The following is a 21,898-nucleotide window of genomic DNA, read 5'->3' as shown; positions in this document are numbered from 1 at the left end:
GCCCATTGAAATGACTAGAAATCCTATATGGAGAGCAAAACTATGAGTGTTTTTCATAGCAGTTTCACTGTAAAACGGAAGATGTAGATATTGTATATCAAGGGATTCTTTCAAATTGTTACAATGCCATGGACTAAAGCCTATCTGTTGACGCAAAGGACTATGTTGGCAAATCCTTTGTTTTGAGTCCTGGATGACATCTGCTTATGAATAATCTAGATTGAGCGGCTTTGATATGGAATTTACTGTATGACTTGACGATAACACATTATGATAAACATAGATATTCTACAATATATGAGAATCGATCTGAAAACCTATACCGTCAGACGTTTACATGAATATCAAATCAGATCTCAGTCATAGCCCTTTTCTGAGACTTCCTACTTGAGGAACCTTAAAGGTTTTCTTTCTTTCTAGGACCTTTTTTCCCCCCCCCCCTTTTCTCCCCAATTTTCGTGGTATCCAATCGCTAGTAATTACTATCTTGTCTCATCGCTACAACTCCCGTACGGGCTCGGGAGAGACGAAGGTCGAAAGCCACGCGTCCTCCGAAGCACAACCCAACCAAGCCGCACTGCTTCTTTAACACAGCCGCCTCCAACCCGGAAGCCAGCCGCACCAATGTGTCGGAGGAAACACCGTGCACCTGGCCCCCTTGGTTAGCGCGCACTGCGCCCAGCCCGCCACAGGAGTCGCTGGAGCGCGATGAGACAAGGAAATCCCTACCGGCCAAACCCTCCCTAACCCGGACAACGCTAGCCCAATTGTGCGTCGCCCCACGGACCTCCCGGTCGGTTGCGACAGAGCCTGGGGGCGAACCCAGAGACTCTGGTGGCGCAGTTAGCACTGCGATGCAGTGCCCTAGACCACTGCGCCACCCGGGAGGCTCTAGGACCTTTTAAGGAGTGAATTGACACCCACTAACTCACAGCAGGAGAACTTCACAATGTGTTGAACTTTGAACTATGATACATTTCAGTTGGGAAAGTATTCATAGAAAGTGTGACATGAGAACATTACTACAATAACAGAGACTCATTAATACAAATGCCCAGAACATGCTGTATGTTGTATTATACAGTACACTTAATTTCACAATTACACAATTAGTCTAACCTAACAGTACCACTTCACACTTCTCACAACATGAAATAATTACCAGACTCGATATCCATTGCATTCGACATCCACTTGTACAGTGCACTCCCATTTCAGATCATTATAAAATTGCATAATGTCACTTTTATTAACAGTAATTCCTGTCAGTTATCATCATATGACTTCACCATACAGCACATCATTAAGACCACAATCAAGCGTCTAATAAGGGGATGGAGAGGGAAGAGGAGCGAGGAGCATGCTTGCATTATCAGATGGAGGAACAACTGCACAAGGAAAAACTATACAAACCAGTTGCCATTTTCATCTGAATGTCTCTCTGAAAACCTCCTCAAACATGAAGGGGGCATTTATTTTGTGAGGTATTGTCCTTAAAATCCCATAGCTACATACAGATAAAGTCGGAGTTGTGGAGTAACAGATTACATGTAAAAAAAAAAAAACGGTAACTGTAATTTGTTACGTTACCAGAAAAAATGTGTAATCAGATTACAGATACTTTTGAAAAACTAGATGATTACTTTCAGGATTACTTTTAAATTCAGAATGGATGTTTGCGAAACAAAATCTTTGACACTTCTCTGTTTTCTCAATGACATTCAAATCAGCATTGAAAAAAGGCGCAAGTTTCAGTTTGTTCCACCTGAGCAAGTCTGACCACAAGTCAGAGACCACTATGATGACACACCAAATGTGTTTGATGGATCGCGGGAAATGAGCAGGAATAGGCTTTTGTATGCTAAAGTCCAAGTTATGTCTTCCAATGGTGCGACTGCTGTCGGCACCCAAAGATTATCCAACTTGAATAAATATTTGGAGGTAAGGATGACAGCAGTGGTGATATCTACATAACGCATAGGGAAAGGGGGATATCTAGTCAGCTGTCCAACTGATTGTATTCAACTGAAATGTGTCTTCCACATTTAATCCAACACCTCTGAATCAGAGAGGTGCGGGGGGCTGCCTTAATCGACATCCACGTCTTCGGCACCCGGGGAACAGTGGGTTAACTGCCATGCTCAGAACAACAGATTTTTACCTTGTCAGCTCGGTGATTCGATCCAGCAACATTCCGGTTACTGGCCCAACGCTCTAACCACGAGGCAACTGTACCTGCCAAATCACACTGCTGCTCTCTCATGTAGCTATTTGGATTGTGGTTGTTGTGGATGGCTGTTCACAAATCTAAATGTGTATTTGAACCCAATACCTGTCACACCCTGATCTGTTTCACCTGTCTTTGGGATTGTCTCCACCCCTCTCCAGGTGTCGCCCATCTTCCCCAATATCCCCTGTGTATTCATACCTGTGTTTTCTGCTTGTCTGTTGCCAGTTCATCTTGTTTGTCAAGTCAACCAGCGGATTTGTCTCAGCTCCTGCTGTCACGTTCCTGACCTGGTTTCTGTTAGTTTTGTATGTGTTAGTTGGTCAGGACGTGAGTGTGGGTGGGCAGTCTATGTTTTCTGATTCTATGTTGGTTATGGGTACCTAATATGGCTCTCAATTAGAGGCAGGTGTTTTTCATTTCCTCAGATTGAGAGTCATATTAAGGTAGGTGTTTTCACACTGTTTGTTTTGTGGGTGGTTGTCTCCTGTGTCAATGTTTGTATGTTACGCCATACGGGACTGTTCTCGGTTTGTTTGTACGTTCGGTCTTTTGTGTAGTCATTTTCCTGTTCGTGAGTTCTGCGTTGTATGTAAGTTCGCATGTCCAGGTTTGTCTACTCCGTTTTGTTAGGTTATAGTGAAGTTTGTGTTTTCGTGTTTTCTGTAAATAAATATGTCAACTTCAGAAGCTGCGTTTTGGTTCAATCCATGCTCCTCCTCTTCGGATGAAGAGGAAGAGGACTACCGTTACACCTGCTTTTCCCAATCTCTCTTTTTCTCGCCCTCCTGGTTGGTACCCTTGCCTGTCCTGACTCTGAGCCCGCCTGCGTGACCACTCTGCCTGCCCTGACCCTAAGCCTGCCTGCTGACATGTAACTTTGCCCAAGCTCTGGATTATTGACCTCTGCCTACCCTGACCGTGAGCCTGCCGTCCGGTACAGTGCCTTGCAAACGTATTCATCCCCCTTGGCGTTTTGGCAATTTTGTTGCATTACATCCTGTAATTTAAATAGATTTTTGGGGGATTACAAGTAACGGGCATACACAAAATACTCCAAATTGGTTACGTGAAATTAAAAAATTCAAAAGAATGGTGCATGCATATGTATTCACCCCCTTTGCTAAGAAGCCCATAAGATCTGGTACAACCAATTACCTTCAGAAGTCACATAATCAGTTAAATAAAGTCCACCTGTGTGCAATTTAAGTGTCACATGATCTCAGTATATATACAATTGTTCTGAAAGGCCCCAGGGTCTGCATCACCACTAAACAAGGGGCACCACCAAGCAAGCGGCCCCATGAAGACCAAGGCACTCCAAACAAGTCAGGGACAAAGTTGTGGAGAAGTACAGATCAGGGTTGGGTTATTGAAAGATATCATAAACTTTGAACATCCCACAGAGCACCATTAAATACATCATTAAAAATGGAAAGAATATGGCACCAGAACAAACCTGCCAAGAGAGGGCCGCTCACAGACCATGCAAGTATGGCATTAATCAGAGAGGCAACAAAGAGACCAAAGACAACCCTGAAGGAGCTGCAAAGCTCCAGAGTGGAGATTGGAGTATCTGTCCATAGGACCACTTTAAGCCGTCTACTCCACAGAGTTGGGCTTTACGGAATAGTGGACAGAAAAAAAACATTGCTTAAAGAAGAAAATAAGCAAACACGTTTGGAGTTCACCAATGGCATGTGGGAGACTCCACAAACATATGGAAGAAGGTACTCTGGTCAGATGAGACAAAAATGTAGCTTTTGACTATCAAGGAAAACGCTATGTCTGGCGCAAACCCAACACCTCTCATCACCCCGAGAATACCATCCCCACAGTGAAGCATGGTGGTGGAAGCATCATGCTGTGGGGATGTTTTTCATCGGCGGGGACTGGGAAACTGGTCAGAATTGAAAGAATGATACACGGCGCTAAATACAGGGAAATTATTGAGGGAAACCTGTATCAGTCTTCCAGAGATTTGAGACTGGGATGGAGATTCACCTTCCAGCAGGACAATGACATTAAGCATACTGCTCAAGCAGCACTCGAGTGGTTTAGGGGAAAACATTTAAATGTCTTGGAATGGCCTAGTCAAAGCCCAGACCTCAATCCTATTGAGAATCTGTGGTATGACTTAAAGATTGCTGTACACCAGCGGAACACATCCAACTTGAAGGAGCTGGAGCAGTTTTGCCTTGAAGAATGAGCAGAAATCCCAGTGGCTAGATGTGCAAAGCTTAAAGAGACATACCCCAAGAGACTTGCAGCTGTAAATGCTGCATAAGGTGGCTCTACAAAGTATTGACTTTGAGGGGGGGGGGGGGGTGAATAGTTATGCACGGTCAAGTTTTCTGTCTTTTTGTCTTATTTCTTGTTTGTTTCACATTAAAAAATATTTTGCATCTTCAAAGTGGTAAGCATGTTGTGTAAATCTAATGATACAAACCCCCCAAAAATAATTTTAATTTCTGGTCGTAAGGCAACAAAATAGGAAAAATGCCAAAGGGGCCAAAGGGGCCAAAGGGGCCAAAGGGTGCGGTCACTGACTGGTTATAAACTTTTATATGAAAAACAATTCTCATTTAGAAGGCTAACATGACATTTCATCTTCTCACAAATAGTTTCATATTTAATCATATAAGTTCCACAAAATGTTGATGTAAATCTGATAATTGTAAAATATACACATTCAGAGATACAGTTATGTTGTTATACCATCCTTAATGAGATCCCAAAAACAACAACTGATCTGACAATTGTTCTTTCAGTACCCAAGGGCTATTCCAACTGTTTGGATTACAGAAATATTGTTTCCTTATTCAACCTTTTGATGTTACTGTTTTGGCGGGAGGAATCTCCTTGTAATAAAGAGGTTTCTTTCCCCTCCTCCTGCAAAGCCCAGAGGGAGAGTTTCTACACGGTATTTACGACCGTCATAAAACGGCCAACTTCCTCCCTCTCCTCCTCCACGGGAGAGAGAGAGCGCTGCAGAGCGGACCCACTTTAACCTGATCCTTCAGATCTTCACAGGAGAGTCATGACATTACTGACTTTGGGTAATCCAAAAGTTACGTTACTGATTACAATTTTGGACAGGTAACTAGTAACTGTAACGGATTACATTTAGAAAGTAACCTACCCAACCCTGGATAGAGTGTTGTAGCTGGCAATCTAAACAAGCCCAATTACTGGAGTCTGTATTGGAGTCAAACATGGTGCAGTATTATGTGTAACTAGCAATAACACAAATATGAATTGAACTGAACAAAAAAAAGATGAAGATTGAATCCTCTCTTGTTACCCAATGGAAAACAAATGCTGTACTGAAACACAATGTAAGTCTTGGAATAACAAAACACAGAATATTAAATTAGGACTGTCTTTTCACAGCAGTCGTTTCTTCTCTCTCTCTCTCCTCCACCACGTCCTAAACAAAATCACTGAGTCCCTCTCTCTCCTTCCCCCTCTCTCCTCTCTCTCTTCCTTGTCGTCAGTCTGACTCACTCAACAGGAGAGTGATCTACACACGTCACAGTCTGACTCTCTGGGTCCCACAAACACACCGAGAGCCGCATCACTATAATCTTACAAGAATCATTCAACTTTCATTGTATTTACACACACAATTGCCTGAAAGGACGACAAGCTCTTACTGTGTCACCACTACAGTCAGCGCTAAGAAAACGACAAGAAAAACGGCAATGAAAGTAATGAATGAAGACAACCTGTCCGTACAAAAATATGTTGATGGTGGTAATGCTCGTAGCTTCCCATTGACTCAAAGGGGACTTGTATACTTCTCCTTTTGTCAGTGTATTTTTAATGCACTTTGTGTTGTTACTCTGTGTTGTTTTTGTGTTAGTGTCCTGGGAAAGTGTAAGGGTACAGAGGTACATCAGTGGAACATCATGTTAAACATGCACCCAGTCTACACAAGTGTAGAGACTAGTCATCGTTCACCTGGGGCGCACTGCCCAATGCTCAGTAGGGCAATGCTGCTCTGCATGCAGCAGTCTTGTACAAAGCAGTGAGGGAGAGAGAAACATGAAGGGGGCCGAGAGAGTAGAAAAGAGAAAAAGGGTGGAGAATACGTGTCAGGGGAGGAAGGGAAAGAAAGAGGGAGAGAGGAAGTGAGAGAGACAGAGATGGAGATATGAAGAAAGGCTACTGTCTTACCTCCACAAGGTGCTCTCTGTAACACTCCCCAGGTGAAAGTCGTAAAGTTTGGTCAGAATCAGGATCACCTGGAAACAAAACACACATAACAGGGGTTATAAGTATGTAATAAGACTAATAACTCAAACCTATTAGATAATAAATAGAAACATTTAAGAATACCACAGGTTATTCTTTCAGAGGATATGAGAGACTGGGCAAACGTATGTTATATTCTCTTAGAAGAACACCAACCTACATATTCCATAAAAAAACTATCAAAACAACAACAAGCACAGTCCTTATGTCCGTCTCTCTGTTCCGATAGCTTTGATCTGAGTGGTTTGTAGAGCGGGAAAGAGAGCGATGAGGGAAGGGGGTCTTTGATAACCCACTTAACAGAGTAACGGGTGGATCACAGACCAAGATGGCTCACCCTATTCTAGAGACCCAGTGGTCAGATTTGATTTCAAAACAGAGGACCAGAAAACTCAGTGATGCCTGAAGTGGCATCTATAACAGGATCCAAAATCAACCCCTATAACTCCTCCCTAGGCTGTCCTGTAGGAAATGTTAAACTTGTAGTGTATTTAATGTTTAAAAAGGCTTATGAAGTTTGCAATTTCTACTTTGAAATGTCAAATAAAAAAATATACATACTTATAATCCACATAATAATTTACATTCCCGTGTGCTGCTATATCAAACTGCCTCAAATTAAGATCCTACATCTGTACTGTATGTCCAAGCAGTATGGCAAAAATACCCCCCCCCCCCCCCGCAACATATTAGAAGGCAAATTGTTAAAAAGTTATTAACATTCTACTTAAACCTATCCAGCCTAACCTATCTTAGATCTACAGAAGAGGCTGTTGGTAGAAAGGGCCAAGGGATTGATTTGGAATTCAGCGTATGGTAGGCTATAACTTGGGCACATATGGAGTCTATGGAGGAGACAAACAAAGCGTAATACTGGGAAGACAACACTGTCTTTATATAAATGCACAACAGCCAGATGGTCACAGCGTTACTAACGATTTATATTACCACCTCCGGGTTGCGTAGTTAATTCCAAGGTTGTCGCTGGAATTTGTTAAATACAAGAACATGGAACAGAATGACTCGAACCTTAATTATTTATCATTCGTCCCGACACAGATGACTTGAGTGTGCACGGGGGAAGAATTTTTACATAATAAATGCTATTTTCACAGCAGTCGCTTTTTTATCTAACGCTACAAACCAAATAGAATCTGTCTTTATTTATTTGCATACTTGTCTCTTGTTAGCGTCCCCCGCTTTGCGCCAAGCGTATGTTAAGTTAAAGTGAACCAACAAGTCTGACTTGAGTCACTTCGCTGCAAGGTGATTCGCTAGCTGTCTCTCTTCGTCTTGCCTGACTACATTTAGAGATGTACATCAGGAAAATGGAACTCAGGAGGGAGAAGGGAATAAAGCCAACACCAGTTGTTAGACCTGACCTCAGTGGTCCATGTGTACAGGCTCCAGGCTGGGCCTCACTAGCCTGGCTGGCCTTAAGAGCCCCAAGGACTGGCCTGGACCTCACTGGGGAGCCACTGATGGTTCTCTCTAAGAGACGGTGCCACCACCCCGGGGCCCCTCTCCTCCTCCTAACACTGTGAGCAGATGGTTCGGGCCAAACAAGATTGCACTCCAAGAGAGGGCAATGTAGAGAAAGAGGAAGAATAACATAGAAGAAGAAAATTGGATTCATGCCATGCCTGTAAAATGCAATGCAAAACTGAGCTTTTCTTGGAGTGTTGATTGTTTGTGTGTGTGTGTGTGTGTGTGTGTGTGTGTGTGTGTGTGTGTGTGTGTGTGTGTGTGTGTGTGTGCGCTTGCATGCTCTTGCTTAAGAGTGTGTGTGTATGGAGATTCCTGGAGGGGTCTGATGTTTTGTCAGACAAGCTCGCTCTCCTCTGCCAGGGGGTGGCACCACACAGACAGGAAGCAGTCCCCTTCCATGACAGCATGAATTGAAAATTCACATTGAATAACTGGGGCACCAGCTGAAATCCCAGAGAATACTTTTATCCTGTCAGCTTGTATCACCGTCATGAAAATCATAATCATGTCACTGAAAATGCCACAAACGGAATACAAACGGTGAAAGCATTAAATGTGGGGCGGTTGCAAAAACGACTGAACATTCAGCAAGTCCTTGTAACATATTGTCAAGTTTCTTTACATAATGCAGATCTTTGTTGGTTCTGTTTAGTCGACTGACAATGGATTCAATGCAATACGAATGGCAAAAAATGTAAACAATTACATTTCCCTAGGCGGCCCTTTTTCTTCGAAAACCCTAATTGACCGGCAATGCATTGGAAGAAAATGTCAGCCTGTTGCCTCGCAATTAACCAACTGTGGCGAAAACATATTATTAGCATAACTAAATGTCCCATGTCCACAAAGACCCAATTCAAAGTGGCAAACACAATTTTGAATGCTGATTTAGCTCTGCGGCACGCTAATGATAGGTCACTAATGACTTTGAGAAAACAGTTAATATCTCCTCCAAGCCAATCAGACGTTTAATTGTATTAGCCTCGCAAACTGCTGGTGTCTATCGCCGGGGTCAATGCTTTGCGGCCGGTTACAAGGACACTAAATTAAATGTGCTTTTCAGTAGCGAATACTGAATGAGTATCTAGTCCCTCAGGAGTGTTGAATCAGTGTGGCGTGGTGGAAACGCCTGGCTAATAATATAACACCTCAGAATGTCTGTGTCCTTGTGGATAACTGGTGCAGCATGCGACCACAGTGTTGCATCATTCTTGCAATAACCACACAGTAGCGGTGGTCTGGAACATGTCACATAATAATCATTAAAACATGAATGTAGTGTGGGGAACCTACAGTAGTTGACCATTTGCTGATTATATGTTATTTTTTCTTGAGACACCTGTATAGATGTAGGTTAATGAGACATTCTGCCTGTTTTCACAATGATTCTTCTCATTCAAAGACTTCTGTATCTATTCTACTTGATTGCACACTTAGAATTTAGCTACGGTGCCTTCGGAAAGTGTTCATACCCCTTGACTTATTCCACATTTTGTTGTGTTACAGCCCGAGTTCAAAATGGATTGAATATATATATTTTCTCAGCCATCTACACACCCCATAATGATAAACTGATGTCACGTCTACTCCCGCTCCTCCCCCTCTGGCGTTCGACATCACCGATATACTAACCACTTCCTCATGAGGCACACCTGGACTCCATTACCTCACTACCTTAGGTTCTTTCCCCAGTCAGTATTGTTTCTGTGTTTCTGTGTAGGTGCCAGTGCTATATTGTCTCGTTCCAGGTTTGTTGTTTTATAAAACGTACCACCTGCTTCTCGACTCTCAGCATCTTCCTTCCAGAATGCTGACTCAAACAATGGAAGCAGCAGGAAAACAGTATATCGGTCGACGAGCAGGGATACCTTCTTCCTCAACACCACGACCAGCTGGCACAACTGGGGACGGCTATGGAATAGGTTATTTGCTGAGTGCAACGTCTCAAACATACCCATAGGCATTGCAGTCAACTAGCAGAGGACATTCTACAAGCAGTCGACCCAACGAGCCAGCACAACAGCCCATTCAGCAACCCGCTCAGGTCAGAGATGCTCGTTTGTCCCCCCTAGATAAATATGAATACACCCCATCTACTGTAAATGCCGTGGCTTCCTACTTCAGTGCTCCCTCTACTTTGCCCACCAGATGGGAGCCCCCACAACCGAGAGGTACAAGGTTGCCACTGTTATTTCTCTGCTGACTGGGAGGGTGGCTACGGCCATCTGGGAGAGAGGAGAGGAGGAGCTAGATTGATATGAGGGGTTCATGGCTCTGTTCAAATGTATCTTCGATCACCTAAAGGAGGGTAGAGACGGGTGTGAGCGCCTACTCCAATCACGCCAGGAGGACCAGACGGCTGCCCAATTCGCGCTCACCTTCCCGGACATTAAAAGCACCCAGCGGATGGAATGAGCCGGCGCTTCCTATGATTTTCAGAAGAGGGCTGCGCGAGCAGGTCCAGAAGGAACTGGCCTGTCGAGACGACAACCTCTCCATGGACCTCTCGACAGTCATCCGTCTGGATAACCTACTTTGGGAGCATCGGTACTCTCATCGCTTCTCTCCCTCCCTCAGTGAACACTCTGGATCAGAGCCTGAACCCATGGAGGTAGAGGTCACACACCTCCCTGCGGCAGAGCGACACAGATGGAGACAGACGGGGCTCTTTCTTCATTGTGGTCAAGGAGGGCACCAGCTCCAGTGGTGTCTGTTACTTTACAACGTTGGGATCCACAAGAGCACATGGATTGTCACATGATCTACCACCTCCTGGGGCAGGAGTGAGTATTCCCTCTTCATCACTTTCTGCTAAACTCTTTTTGGTGTCCATCACACTAGTTGACTGTCCCTCATGTACTCTGTCACCAGCGTTAGTGGATTCCGGTGCCAAGGTGAACTTTATTGACCAGACCCTTGCCTCCTCTCTTAACATCATCTCATACCCGCTCTCCTCTCCTTTCCCGGTTCAAGCCCTCGATAATCGGCCACTATGATCCGGAAACATCACACACATCACCCAACCACTCACCCTCACCGTGGAGTCCATTCATCAGGAGAACATCCCCTTCTTCATCACCAGTGCAGCTGTTCCCAAGATCATCCTCGGCCTCCCTTGGCTTCGTTGCCATAACCCCACCATCTCATTGTCGAGGATGAAAATCAACGACTGGTCACCCGAATGCCGGAGGACCTGCTTCCCTGTGGTTCCACGTCGGTTGAGTGTTCTGTGGTTACCCTTCAGCATAACATCCTGGAGGTTTATCAGGACCTGCAGGAGTTATTTTCCTAGACCCATGCCACCTGCCTCCTCATCGCCCCTGGGACTGTGCCATCAAGACCGAGGCCATGGAGGAGTACATCTAGAGGCACGCCAACAAGGTTTTATCCGCACGTCCACTTCTCCTGCGTTGGCTGGTTTCTTCTTTGTGGCCAAGAAGGGTAGAGGTTGCGTCCTGTATTGATTACAGAGGATTCAATGAAATCACCACTAAGTGCCTTTAAACTCTCCCGTTGGTGCCGACAGCCATCGAACAGCTCCGCGGGCCCAGTTCTTTACCAAACTGGACCTGTGGAATGGCTGGAGGGCACCAAAGACCCATTTGTCATCCTCACGAACCATCGGAACCTGGAGTACATACGGACAGCTAGGAGGCTGAATTGGCGCAAGCAAGGTGGGCCCTTTTCTTCACAAGATTTGACTTCACGCTGACCTATCGCCAAGGTTCAAAGAACACCAAGGCCGATGCCCTGTCCAGTCTCTACGATTCGGGAGAGGGTCCTTTCCAGAATGTACCTATAATCCCATCCTCTCCAGTAGTAGCCCCTGTGGTCTGGGACGTAGTTGTAGACATCTGCCAGGCTCTGGAGAGGGAGCCCACATCCAATAACTGTCCCCATGAGTGCATCTACGTTCCCACAGGGATAAGGGATCGGCTGCTGACCTGGACACACACAACTGTCGTCGCTGGACATCCAGGCATTTCTCGCACTACCCAATCTATCTCTGAAAAATACTGGTGGCCACCTTGGCGCAGGAAGTCACTCACTACGTCAACTTCTGATCCGTATGTGCCACATCCAAATCCCCCCGTAACGCTCCAGCAGGGAAACTCCTTCCCCTTCCCGTGCCTCAGCATCCCTGGTCTCATCTATCCATCTCCCTTCCTCTGTCGGTTTCACCACCATTTTGGTGGTTGTGGATAGATTTTCCATATCATGTTGTTTTATCCCTCTCTCTGGTCTCCCTACTGCTCTCCGGGTCGCTAAGGCACTATTCCAGCAGGTCTTCCTGCATTTTGGCCTTCCGGAGGACATTGTCTCCGACCGTGGCCCCCAATTCACATCACAGGTATGGAGAGCCTTTATGTAGAAGACACTTCCAGGTATAGGCCTCAGTCCAATGGGCCAGGAGAGGATGAACCAAGAGCAGGGAGAGTGGGCCCAATTCTGTCCATGGGCGGAGTTTGCTCAGAATTTGCTACGTCACTCCTCCACTTGGCTGATCCCCTTCCAGTGTGTTCTGGATTTTCAGCTTGCCCTGGCTCCGTGGATCCCGGGTCAGACTGAAGCCCCTGTGGTTGATGAGTGGTTCAGGTGCAGAAGTATGGAGTGATGCTCAGGTGAGATGCCAGCATGCTGTCCACCGTCAGAAAGAGCAGGCAGACCGCCACCGCAGTGCGACCCCCGTGTTCCATCCTGGGGATTGTGTCTGGCTCTCTACCAGGAACCTCCCACTCCGCCTGCCCTGCAAGAAGCTGAGCCCCCGGTTTGTGGGGCCATTCAAGGCTCTCCATAGGATCAATGAGGTGACGTATAGGTTACAGCTTCCCAGAGACTACCATATCGCACCTTCTGGGAGGGGTATGGGCCAGAGGAGGGGTGTTGGGTTCCGGTGGAGGATATTCTGGATCCCAACATCATCCGTGATTTCTACCTTCACAGCCCCGACCGGCCCGCTTCTCGTCCTCTGGGCCGTCCTGCTGGTCGACGTTGTCCTGCAGTTGGAGTCGCGCGTCAGGGGGGTACTGTCACGTCTACGCCCGCTCCTCCCCTCCAGCATTCGACATCGCCAGTATACTGGTCCTGGCATCCGTCATTACGTAAACCTGGCACCAATCATTACGTGCACCTGCACTTCATCATGAGGTGGACTACATTACCTAATTTATTACCTCCCCTATATCTGGCACTCCCTTAGGTTATTTCCCCAGTCAGTATTGCTTCTGTGATAATGTGTAGATGCCACTGCTATGTTTCTCGTTCCATGTTTGTTGTTTTATTAAACGTACCACCTGCGCCTGCTTCTCAACTCTCAGCATCTTCGTTACAAGTGAAAACATGTTTTTAGAAATGTTACTACATTTATTGAAAATTAAATACATAAATATCTAATTTAATAAGTATTCACACCCCTGAGTTAAAACTTTTTGGGGAGCACCTTTAGCAGTGATTACAGCTGTGAGTTGTTCTGGGTACATCTCTAAGAGCTTTCCACACCTGGACTATGCAACATTTGCCCGTTATTATTTTCAAAATTCTTCAAGCTCTGTCAAATTGGTTGTTGACAATTGCTAGACAACCATTTTCAGGTCTTGCCATAGATTTTCAATTAGATTTAAGTCAAAAGTGTAACTCAGGAATATTCACTGTCTTCTTGATAAGCAACTCTAGTGTAGATGTGGCCATGTTTTTAGGTTATTGTCCTGCTGAAAGGTGAATTCATCTCCCCATGTCTAGAGGAAAGCAGACTGAACCAGGTTTTCCTCTAGGATTTTGCCAGTGCTTCGATTGTGGTAGCAGAAACACAAGAGTATGTTTTATTCATGCACCTAATGTTTGTTTTATTTAATAAAGTAAGATTCTTTGGACTCTCTCTCTCCTTTTCTGAGAGGAGTCTTTGGAAGCTTGGGTTGGCAACTGATTAAGTGATGGCTTTTTATTTTGATTTAACCCTTATTATACCAGGTAACTTGACTGAGAACACATTTTCATTTACAGCAACAACCTGCTGAATAGTTACAAGGGAGAGGAGGGGGGATGAATGAGCCAATTGTAAGCTAGGGATGATTAGGTGGCCATGATGGTATGAAGGCCAGATTGGGAATTTAGCCAGGGCACCGGGGTTAACACCCCTACTTTTATAATAAGTGCCATGGGATCTTTAGTGACCACAGAGAGTCAGGACATCCGTTTAACGTCCCATCCGAAAGATGGCACCCTTCACAGGGCAATGTCCCCAATCTCTGCTCTTGGGCATTGGGATATTTTTTAGACTAGATGAAAGGGTGCCTCCTACTTGCCTTCCAACACCACTTCCAGCAGCATCTGGTCTCCCATCCAGGGACTGACCAGGACCGACCGTGTTCAGCTTCAGAAGCAAGCCAGCAGTGAGGTGCAAGGTGGTATGCTGCTGGATATGGCTTGGTGATAAAAAACCTACAGCTGGAATTCCATAGATCAGATGTGGTGGGTGTCACCGAGATAGAGATAGCCTGGAGGAACAGAACAAAAAGCCTCAGTATTCCTAATTATCCTGGCATCTGGGAGACAACACCAGAGGGAGGTGACCACAAGATGAACACAAAGTGGCTTATGGTGGCTTACGGGTGAGGGGGTGGTTTGAACCAGCTATGATTGACGGTTTCAATATTGTAATAATTGGTCAATATTGAATAAAGATGATTGTTTGAAGAAATGACAAAGCTGCTCTCACTTGAATATAATATTCCACCACAAGATCTATTCAGTTTGTTTTTTATCCTGAAAAACTTACCAGTCCTTAACGATTACAAGCATACCCATAACATGATGCATCCACCACTATGCCAGAAAATATGGAGAGTGGTACTCTTAATGTGTTTTATTGGAATGGCCCCAAACATAACACTTTGTATTCAGGACACAACTTTAATTGCTTTGCCACATTTCTGGGAGCATTACTTTTTTGCCCTGTTGTAAACAGGATGCTTGTCTTGAACAGGTTCTGTACAGGTTTCCTTCTTTCTCTCTGTCAATTATGTTAGTATTGTGGATTAATTACAATTTTGTTGATCTATCCTCAGTTTTCTCCTATCACAGCCATTAAACTCTGTAACTGTTTTAAAGTCCCCATTGGCATCATGGTGAAATCCCTGAGTGGTTTCCTTCCTCTCCAGCAACTGAGTTAGAAAGGTGTTTATCACTCCACAGCCCTCACTCCCTCTTTCGCTCCTCCTCTCTACTCTCTCCCCTCTCTCCGCCCCTCCTCTCCCTCTCTCCGTCTCCTATCTCTGTCTCTCTTCTCTACCATCTCGCTCCACCCCATCTCTCTCTCTTCCTCCCTCCTCTCTCTCTCTCCCTAAGGCAGAAGGGAGCTGAGTTAGTTATACACTGCAAGGAGGAGGCCTAATTAAAATCAATGTATATTTACTGAATGCTCGTTAAAGCAGAAGGGTGGTACTTATCTGTTTGGATTTTGAATTAAATACCTTCCATGAAATGCAAAGTGAGAGAGTTCTCACCTATCACAACTATTGTTTTTTTAAAGGTGATCGATTGATCACACCACTGTCATAGGCTATTACACAAATACACCTGAAACATACACAACACAGTCAATATTGATTTTCATTGAACTTAACCATCTCAAGAGAAATTGCTTATTTTCATACATTTGGAAGATGTTACCTTTCACACCAACATAAATTAACTGGTTTCTATATGTTCCCATTACGTGGCACATTACTACACAACATTCTTCTATCTTTATCTGAAGTCTTTACGTGGTGGCATTCCACTTCATAATCACCTGTCAGAAACACTTTCCAATTTCAACTTCAAAGTCCAGCGATAGAAGAGTGCTACCATAACAACTTAAATGTTGCTGCTTTTGTCCCTGTACATTCACAGGAACAGATTGATACTTCCCGGCGCCATTTTGGATGGATATTTTCTGGAAACCAAAGAGTAACATTTAACCAGGCACAGCTAGCATTGGGATGGATACAACTCTCTACCAGACCATGACGTTTGGTGAGACTGGGTCACCATGACCAGTGTGTACCCCATCGTTTTATGATTCGGTGGTCTGACGTTGAACAAAGCATGATGATATGTGCTGGATTGTCATAATAGGACTTCATATTTCATGTTCTATCCAATATGTCTCATCATTAATCATCATCTCATCAGACACAGACAAAGATCAAATGCTAGGTATAACAGCAGGCATAACAACATAACAAACATGAGTTCACTACACAGCACAAACAGATCAGTCAGACTAATACAACCCTATTCCCTGGCAAACAGGAACTCTGGAAAAGCTAACTTAATGCTAACTTAAAGTGTCATCAAAAGTGTTCTCTCAATGCTCTCTATACCTGCTCTATGTGTTTGACATTTCCAGAGTGAGGCCACAAGCTGTATCCTTCTCTTACATTACATTACCGTTGCCCTTTTTCCTTTCCCATGGTGCAACTGTCTCTCAGGCTGGCGCTAGCCCAGGGAGTAAGTCAAGTGAATTAAACGCTATCTGGCTGCCCAGGAGAATCCTTGGTGGGGTTTTGAGCATTCACACTGTGAGGAAGAAGGATAAAAGCACAAGCCAGGCCTGGCGGACCCAGACACTCTCTCTCTCTGACTCCATCTTATCTCCAGTCTGGAGTGGTGAGATCTCCTTCCTTCTTCTCCAGGCCTGGCAGACCCAGACACTCCCTCTCTCTGACTCCATCTCATCTCCAGTCTGGAGTGGTGAGATCTCCTTCCTTCTTCTCCAGGCCTGGCAGACCCAGACACTCTCTCTCTCTGACTCCATCTTATCTCCAGTCTTGAGTGGTGAGATCTCCTTCCTTCTTCTCCAGGCCTGGCGGACCCAGACACTCCCTCTCTCTGACTCCATCTTATCTCCAGTCTGGAGTGGTGAGATCTCCTTCCTTCTTCTCCAGGCCTGGCAGAGCCAGACACTCTCCCTCTCTCTGACTCCATCTTATCTCCTGTCTTGAGTGGTGAGATCTCCTTCCTTCTTCTCCAGGCCTGGCAGACCCAGACACTCTCCCTCTCTCTGACTCCATCTTATCTCCAGTCTGGAGTGGTGAGATATCTCCTTCCTTCTTCTCCAGGCCTGGCGGACCCAGACACACTCTCTCTCTCTCTGACTCCATCTCATCTCCAGTCTGGAGTGGTGAGATCTCCTTCCTTCTTCTCCAGGCCTGGCAGACCCAGACACTCCCCCTCTCTCTGACTCCATCTTATCTCCAGTCTGGAGTGGTGAGATATCTCCTTCCTTCTTCTCCAGGCCTGGCAGACCCAGACACTCTCCCTCTCTCTGACTCCATCTTATCTCCAGTCTGGAGTGGTGAGATCTCCTTCCTTCTTCTCCAGGCCTGGCGGACCCAGACACACTCTCTCTCTCTGACTCCATCTTATCTCCAGTCTGGAGTGGTGAGATCTCCTTCCTTCTTCTCCAGGCATGGCAGACCCAGACACTCCCTCTCTCTCTGACTCCATCTTATCTCCAGTCTGGAGTGGTGAGATCTCCTTCCTTCTTCTCCAGGCCTGGCAGACCCAGACACTCTCCCTCTCTCTGACTCCATCTCATCTCCAGTCTGGAGTGGTGAGATCTCCTTCCTTCTTCTCCAGGCCTGGCGGACCCAGACACTCTCTCTCTCTCTGACTCCATCTCATCTCCAGTCTTGAGTGGTGAGATATCTCCTTCCTTCTTCTCCAGGCCTGGCAGACCCAGACACTCTCTCTCTCTGACTCCATCTCATCTCCAGTCTGGAGTGGTGAGATCTCCTTCCTTCTTCTCCAGGCCTGGCAGACCCAGACACTCCCTCTCTCTGACTCCATCTTATCTCCAGTCTGGAGTGGTGAGATCTCCTTCCTTCTTCTCCAGGCCTGGCAGACCCAGACACTCTCTCTCTCTCTGACTCCATCTTATCTCCAGTCTGGAGTGGTGAGATCTCCTTCCTTCTTCTCCAGGCCTGGCAGACCCAGACACTCTCTCTCTCTGACTCCATCTCATCTCCAGTCTTGAGTGGTGAGATATCTCCTTCCTTCTTCTCTCCCTTCGACATTGAACTGTGAACCTCTGGCCTGAGACTTCAAAGTCTCTCATGGTACATTATCATAGGACAAATACTAAAAGAGTAAAGGACCAAAATACAAGAAGGTTAAGGAGTAGGGGACAGAAAAAGTGCAGGGTGATGTGAGACCAGGTTTGGAGATATACTGGGGCATTAGTATGGTCTAATGCACAGTGTTCATCAGGGTAGAAGACGTAAGTAGGCTAGGGTCTAAAAACAGTCACCTAGCTGTATCCAATATGGAGGAGGAGTTGTTAAAAAATAAAGATGACCCTTTTCAAAGTGGAGTGTTACCGATAGTGTGCCGGTGTAGTCATAACATCTGTCAGGTGCAATTAAAAATTCAATATGTTGTCCTTTTAGTGGCCTGCGTTGAGATATGGTTTCTCCCTCAGCAGGTGACACCGGGGGGAATGGTCGCTGTCATCCATCAACTAAGTGATCCATTGGCACAATGTGATACGACACACCAATAATGCGGCTCGACTTGGCGGGGGCCACCCGCCAGCATTAACATCCTGATAAGGCAAAGTCAGGGTGGTAGACGACGGCTGGTGTGCGTTACCGTGCCAATCCTCTCCCACCATCCCGCCAGCCACGACTCCATCCATTATTGCTATTTATGACTGTTTATGATTGATCAGCCATTTTGGAGAATCGCTTTGGCAGTTGTTGCTCCCTGCACTTTTTGTGATTTATGTCTTTCCAGAGTAAACGATGAGAGATGTTAGTGATTCACAGAGCCAAAGGGGACGAAAACAGTGTGTTAAATACACTTACTGTAACACGGTCTGTCAGTCTGTCACAGATTCATTCATATCTTCCCTTGTTGAGAGACATGGTTCTGAAGGCAAATCAGTAAATTATTTAAATGGCAGAAAATGAATATCTAACTCCATATTTACAATTTAAAAGAGCCCTGTTGGTTAAAATAGACCTGGGAATTACTAAATAAATTAACTGAATTTTGGAGTGTTGAGAATAAGAAAACGAAAAAGTGTTTTTAATTGTTAGGAGATTTAATTATATGAGTCGTGGAAATTAGTGCTATTTTTTCTTCTTAAAAACACATCTGAGCCAGAAACATATGTGCATACAGTTGAGGTCAATTGGTAAACATGGTGACTCCGTCATACAGAATGTCACTCTTCAGCTGTCATGATTGAACACAGGCCCTGAAGGTCTATCCATTGGCTCATTCAGGTCTGGCATGGTCACTTATACACACTTATCACCCAGTCCCAGGCAGCCCTAAGAAATAGTTCTGCCGTTAGTTGCATGGTATGATTCATTCAGACATTCATGGTCATCCAGCGACCTCACAGGGCACATCCGATGAGTCACCCCAGAAAAGCGGACTAGGTCTGGGATACACTCGCAGGCTTGTAGGGTGATCACTATGGAGGTTCACAGAAAGAGCAGTGGTGATTTGGTGAGATTTGAGATCAGTTATGCCTACAGTGTAGTGGGGACAGCCACTAAAGACTGATTAGTTAGCCCCTGGAGCTAAAGGCTAGGCAGTCTGCTCTTGAGTCATGCGGATGACCAAGGTTCAATATATGATCCATCACATCAGCATCAAAGAAGATGTAGGGTTAGCTGAACTGTATACTGTATATACCATTGAGCTGTGGAGATAGACCTAAGTTTGGGTAACCCCTATGAGCACTAAAGGTCATATGAACGTTTAAAAAAAATGTATTTCAGTGATACAGAAAGTTGATTGAATTGTCTAACAAAGTGTTGGTCCTACAAGAGGTATTTTGAACCCCGGGTATATTTTCAATACTCTAATTGAACAGTCATCTCGTGAAGTTGTAATGCTCGTGTGTTAGAGAGACTCTTTATTAACCAATTAGAAGTCTAAAAGGTCCCAGCCTTGGAGGGGAAAAGATAAATCCCAAATGGGCCCATGTTCAAATTTTGATCATTAGACTTTTTACTTAGCAATTAAATTGAGCATGATAATAAGACGATGTGAGAGCTCTGCTCCTTTCTTCTCCCTCTCTCTATCTGAGATTTCTGCAGTGGAGAGAATTGGAACATGGGTTGTTAATGAATAAGATTGGGCTCTGAAGGATCTGACAACGTGTGTACGTTAAGTAGCTTTTCTTTATTCTCAAACGAGCACTCAAAAACGAAAACGTGACTATTTCAGAAGTTAGCTAATAAGTAAAGCTGGGAGATTTTCTACACTGCTGACGAGAACAATAGGCGCTAAAAGAACTGAAATGCTAATTTGAGAAAGTATAGCTTACTAGTGTTGAATAACGAACGATTACAGGTACTGTGTATGAATTGTTCTATAACACGAAAAACAACGGTCCTCTTTTATTTTTATTCAAGGCTTTATGTAAATTTAAACTTAAAATATGCTCCACAACAAACTCAACCCCATTCAAAGAACATGTCATTTTCTACAATCATCTCGCCTAATACTTTGAAATATTTTTCTAAAGTAAAGATTCACTGCTTATGCAACCCTTTCATGTAAATAACACACCTGCAACAACTAACCGGCCCAAATCACAATCCTCCAAGCTTGTATTATCTCCATTGACACATCAAAATACCTAAATACCAGGCCTCCTGTTGTTGTGAGGCTCTAATCGACATTATAGCTCAAAGTCGTACAATAGAAAATAAAGGATGTGCTATTGAGGGAGGCGAATTAAGACTATTAAGTCTCACTAGTGGCTTTGATTCGGTCCACATGGGACTGTGTGCTGTGCTTCTTGATTTTCAGCATGCTACAGAGATAAGGCCACTGGGCTTAGAGTGATTATTACAATGAAGAGCACATGTATTCTCTTTGTCAGACATGCCTCAGACACAGTCAATGCCTTTCCATGAATCCCTATTTTCTTAAAGGGATATTTGGGGATTTTGGCACTAGCATGCTTGGATGGTAAGTTGGTGTTTGAAGATATCCTTCAGTGGTCTGGGGGCTGTGCTTTGACAAAGTGGGTGAGGTTATATCCTGCCTGTTCGGCCCTGTCCGGGGGTATCATCGGATGGGGCCACAGTGTCTCCTGACCCCTCCTGTCTCAGCCTCCAGTATTTATGCTGCAGTAGTTTGTGTCGGGGGGATAGGGTCAGTCTGTTATATCTGGAGTATTTCTCCAGTGTCCTGTGTGAATTTAAGTATGCTCTCTCTAATTCTCTCTTTCTCTCTTTCTCTCTTTCTCTCTCTCGGGGGACCTGAGCCCTAGGACCATGCCTCAGGACTACCTGGCATGATGACTCCTTGCTGTCCCCAGTCCACTTGGCCGTGCTGCTGCTCCAGTTTCAACTGTTCTGCCTGCGGCTATGGAACCCTGACCTGTTTACCGGACGTGCTACCTGTCCCAGATCTGCTGTTTTCAACTCCCTAGAGACAGCAGGAGCGGTAGAGATACTCTCAGCGATCGGCTATGAAAAGCCAGCTGACATTTACTCCTGACAACTACTGTGATTATTATTATTTGACCATGCTGGTCATTTATGAACGTTTGAACATCTTGGCCATGTTCTGTTATAATCTCCACCCGGCACAGCCAAAAGAGGACTGGCCACCCCTCATGGCCTGGTTCCTCTCTAGGTTTCTTCCTAGGTTTTGGCCTTTCTAGGGAGGTTTTCCTGGCCACCGTACTTCTACACCTGCATTGCTTACTGTTTGGGTTTTAGGCTGGGTTTCTGTACAGCACTTTGAGATGTCAGCTGATGTAACAAGAGCTATATAAATGCATTTGATTTGATTTGATTTGAGATACTCATAGACTTCCAGTCTTGGCGCTAATGCTAGCTAGCATTGGTTTGCAAAACTACCTCTAACTTCCTTCATACTGGACACAGAGAGATACAACTGGAATCCACCAGT

The 21,898-nt window shown here is 45.0% G+C and overlaps 1 protein-coding gene across 2 annotated transcripts in view; it reads right to left on the bottom strand.

The window, feature by feature from the left end:
• The window catches only part of LOC129839789 (VPS10 domain-containing receptor SorCS3-like), a 205,014-nt gene that overhangs the window by 105,801 nt on the left and 77,315 nt on the right, over positions 1 to 21,898 (bottom strand). For both annotated transcript variants that reach the window (XM_055907426.1, XM_055907427.1), the window contains exon 2: positions 6,407 to 6,474. In XM_055907426.1, the coding sequence (XP_055763401.1) occupies positions 6,407 to 6,474 (68 nt within the window). The remainder of the gene's footprint in view (positions 1 to 6,406; positions 6,475 to 21,898) is intronic.

This window comes from Salvelinus fontinalis, chromosome 40, assembly GCF_029448725.1.
Source record: "Salvelinus fontinalis isolate EN_2023a chromosome 40, ASM2944872v1, whole genome shotgun sequence".
In the NCBI taxonomy this organism is placed as follows: domain Eukaryota; kingdom Metazoa; phylum Chordata; class Actinopteri; order Salmoniformes; family Salmonidae; genus Salvelinus; species Salvelinus fontinalis.
Note: the sequence above shows the minus strand (reverse complement) of the source record. Positions and strands in the feature narration are given on the sequence as shown.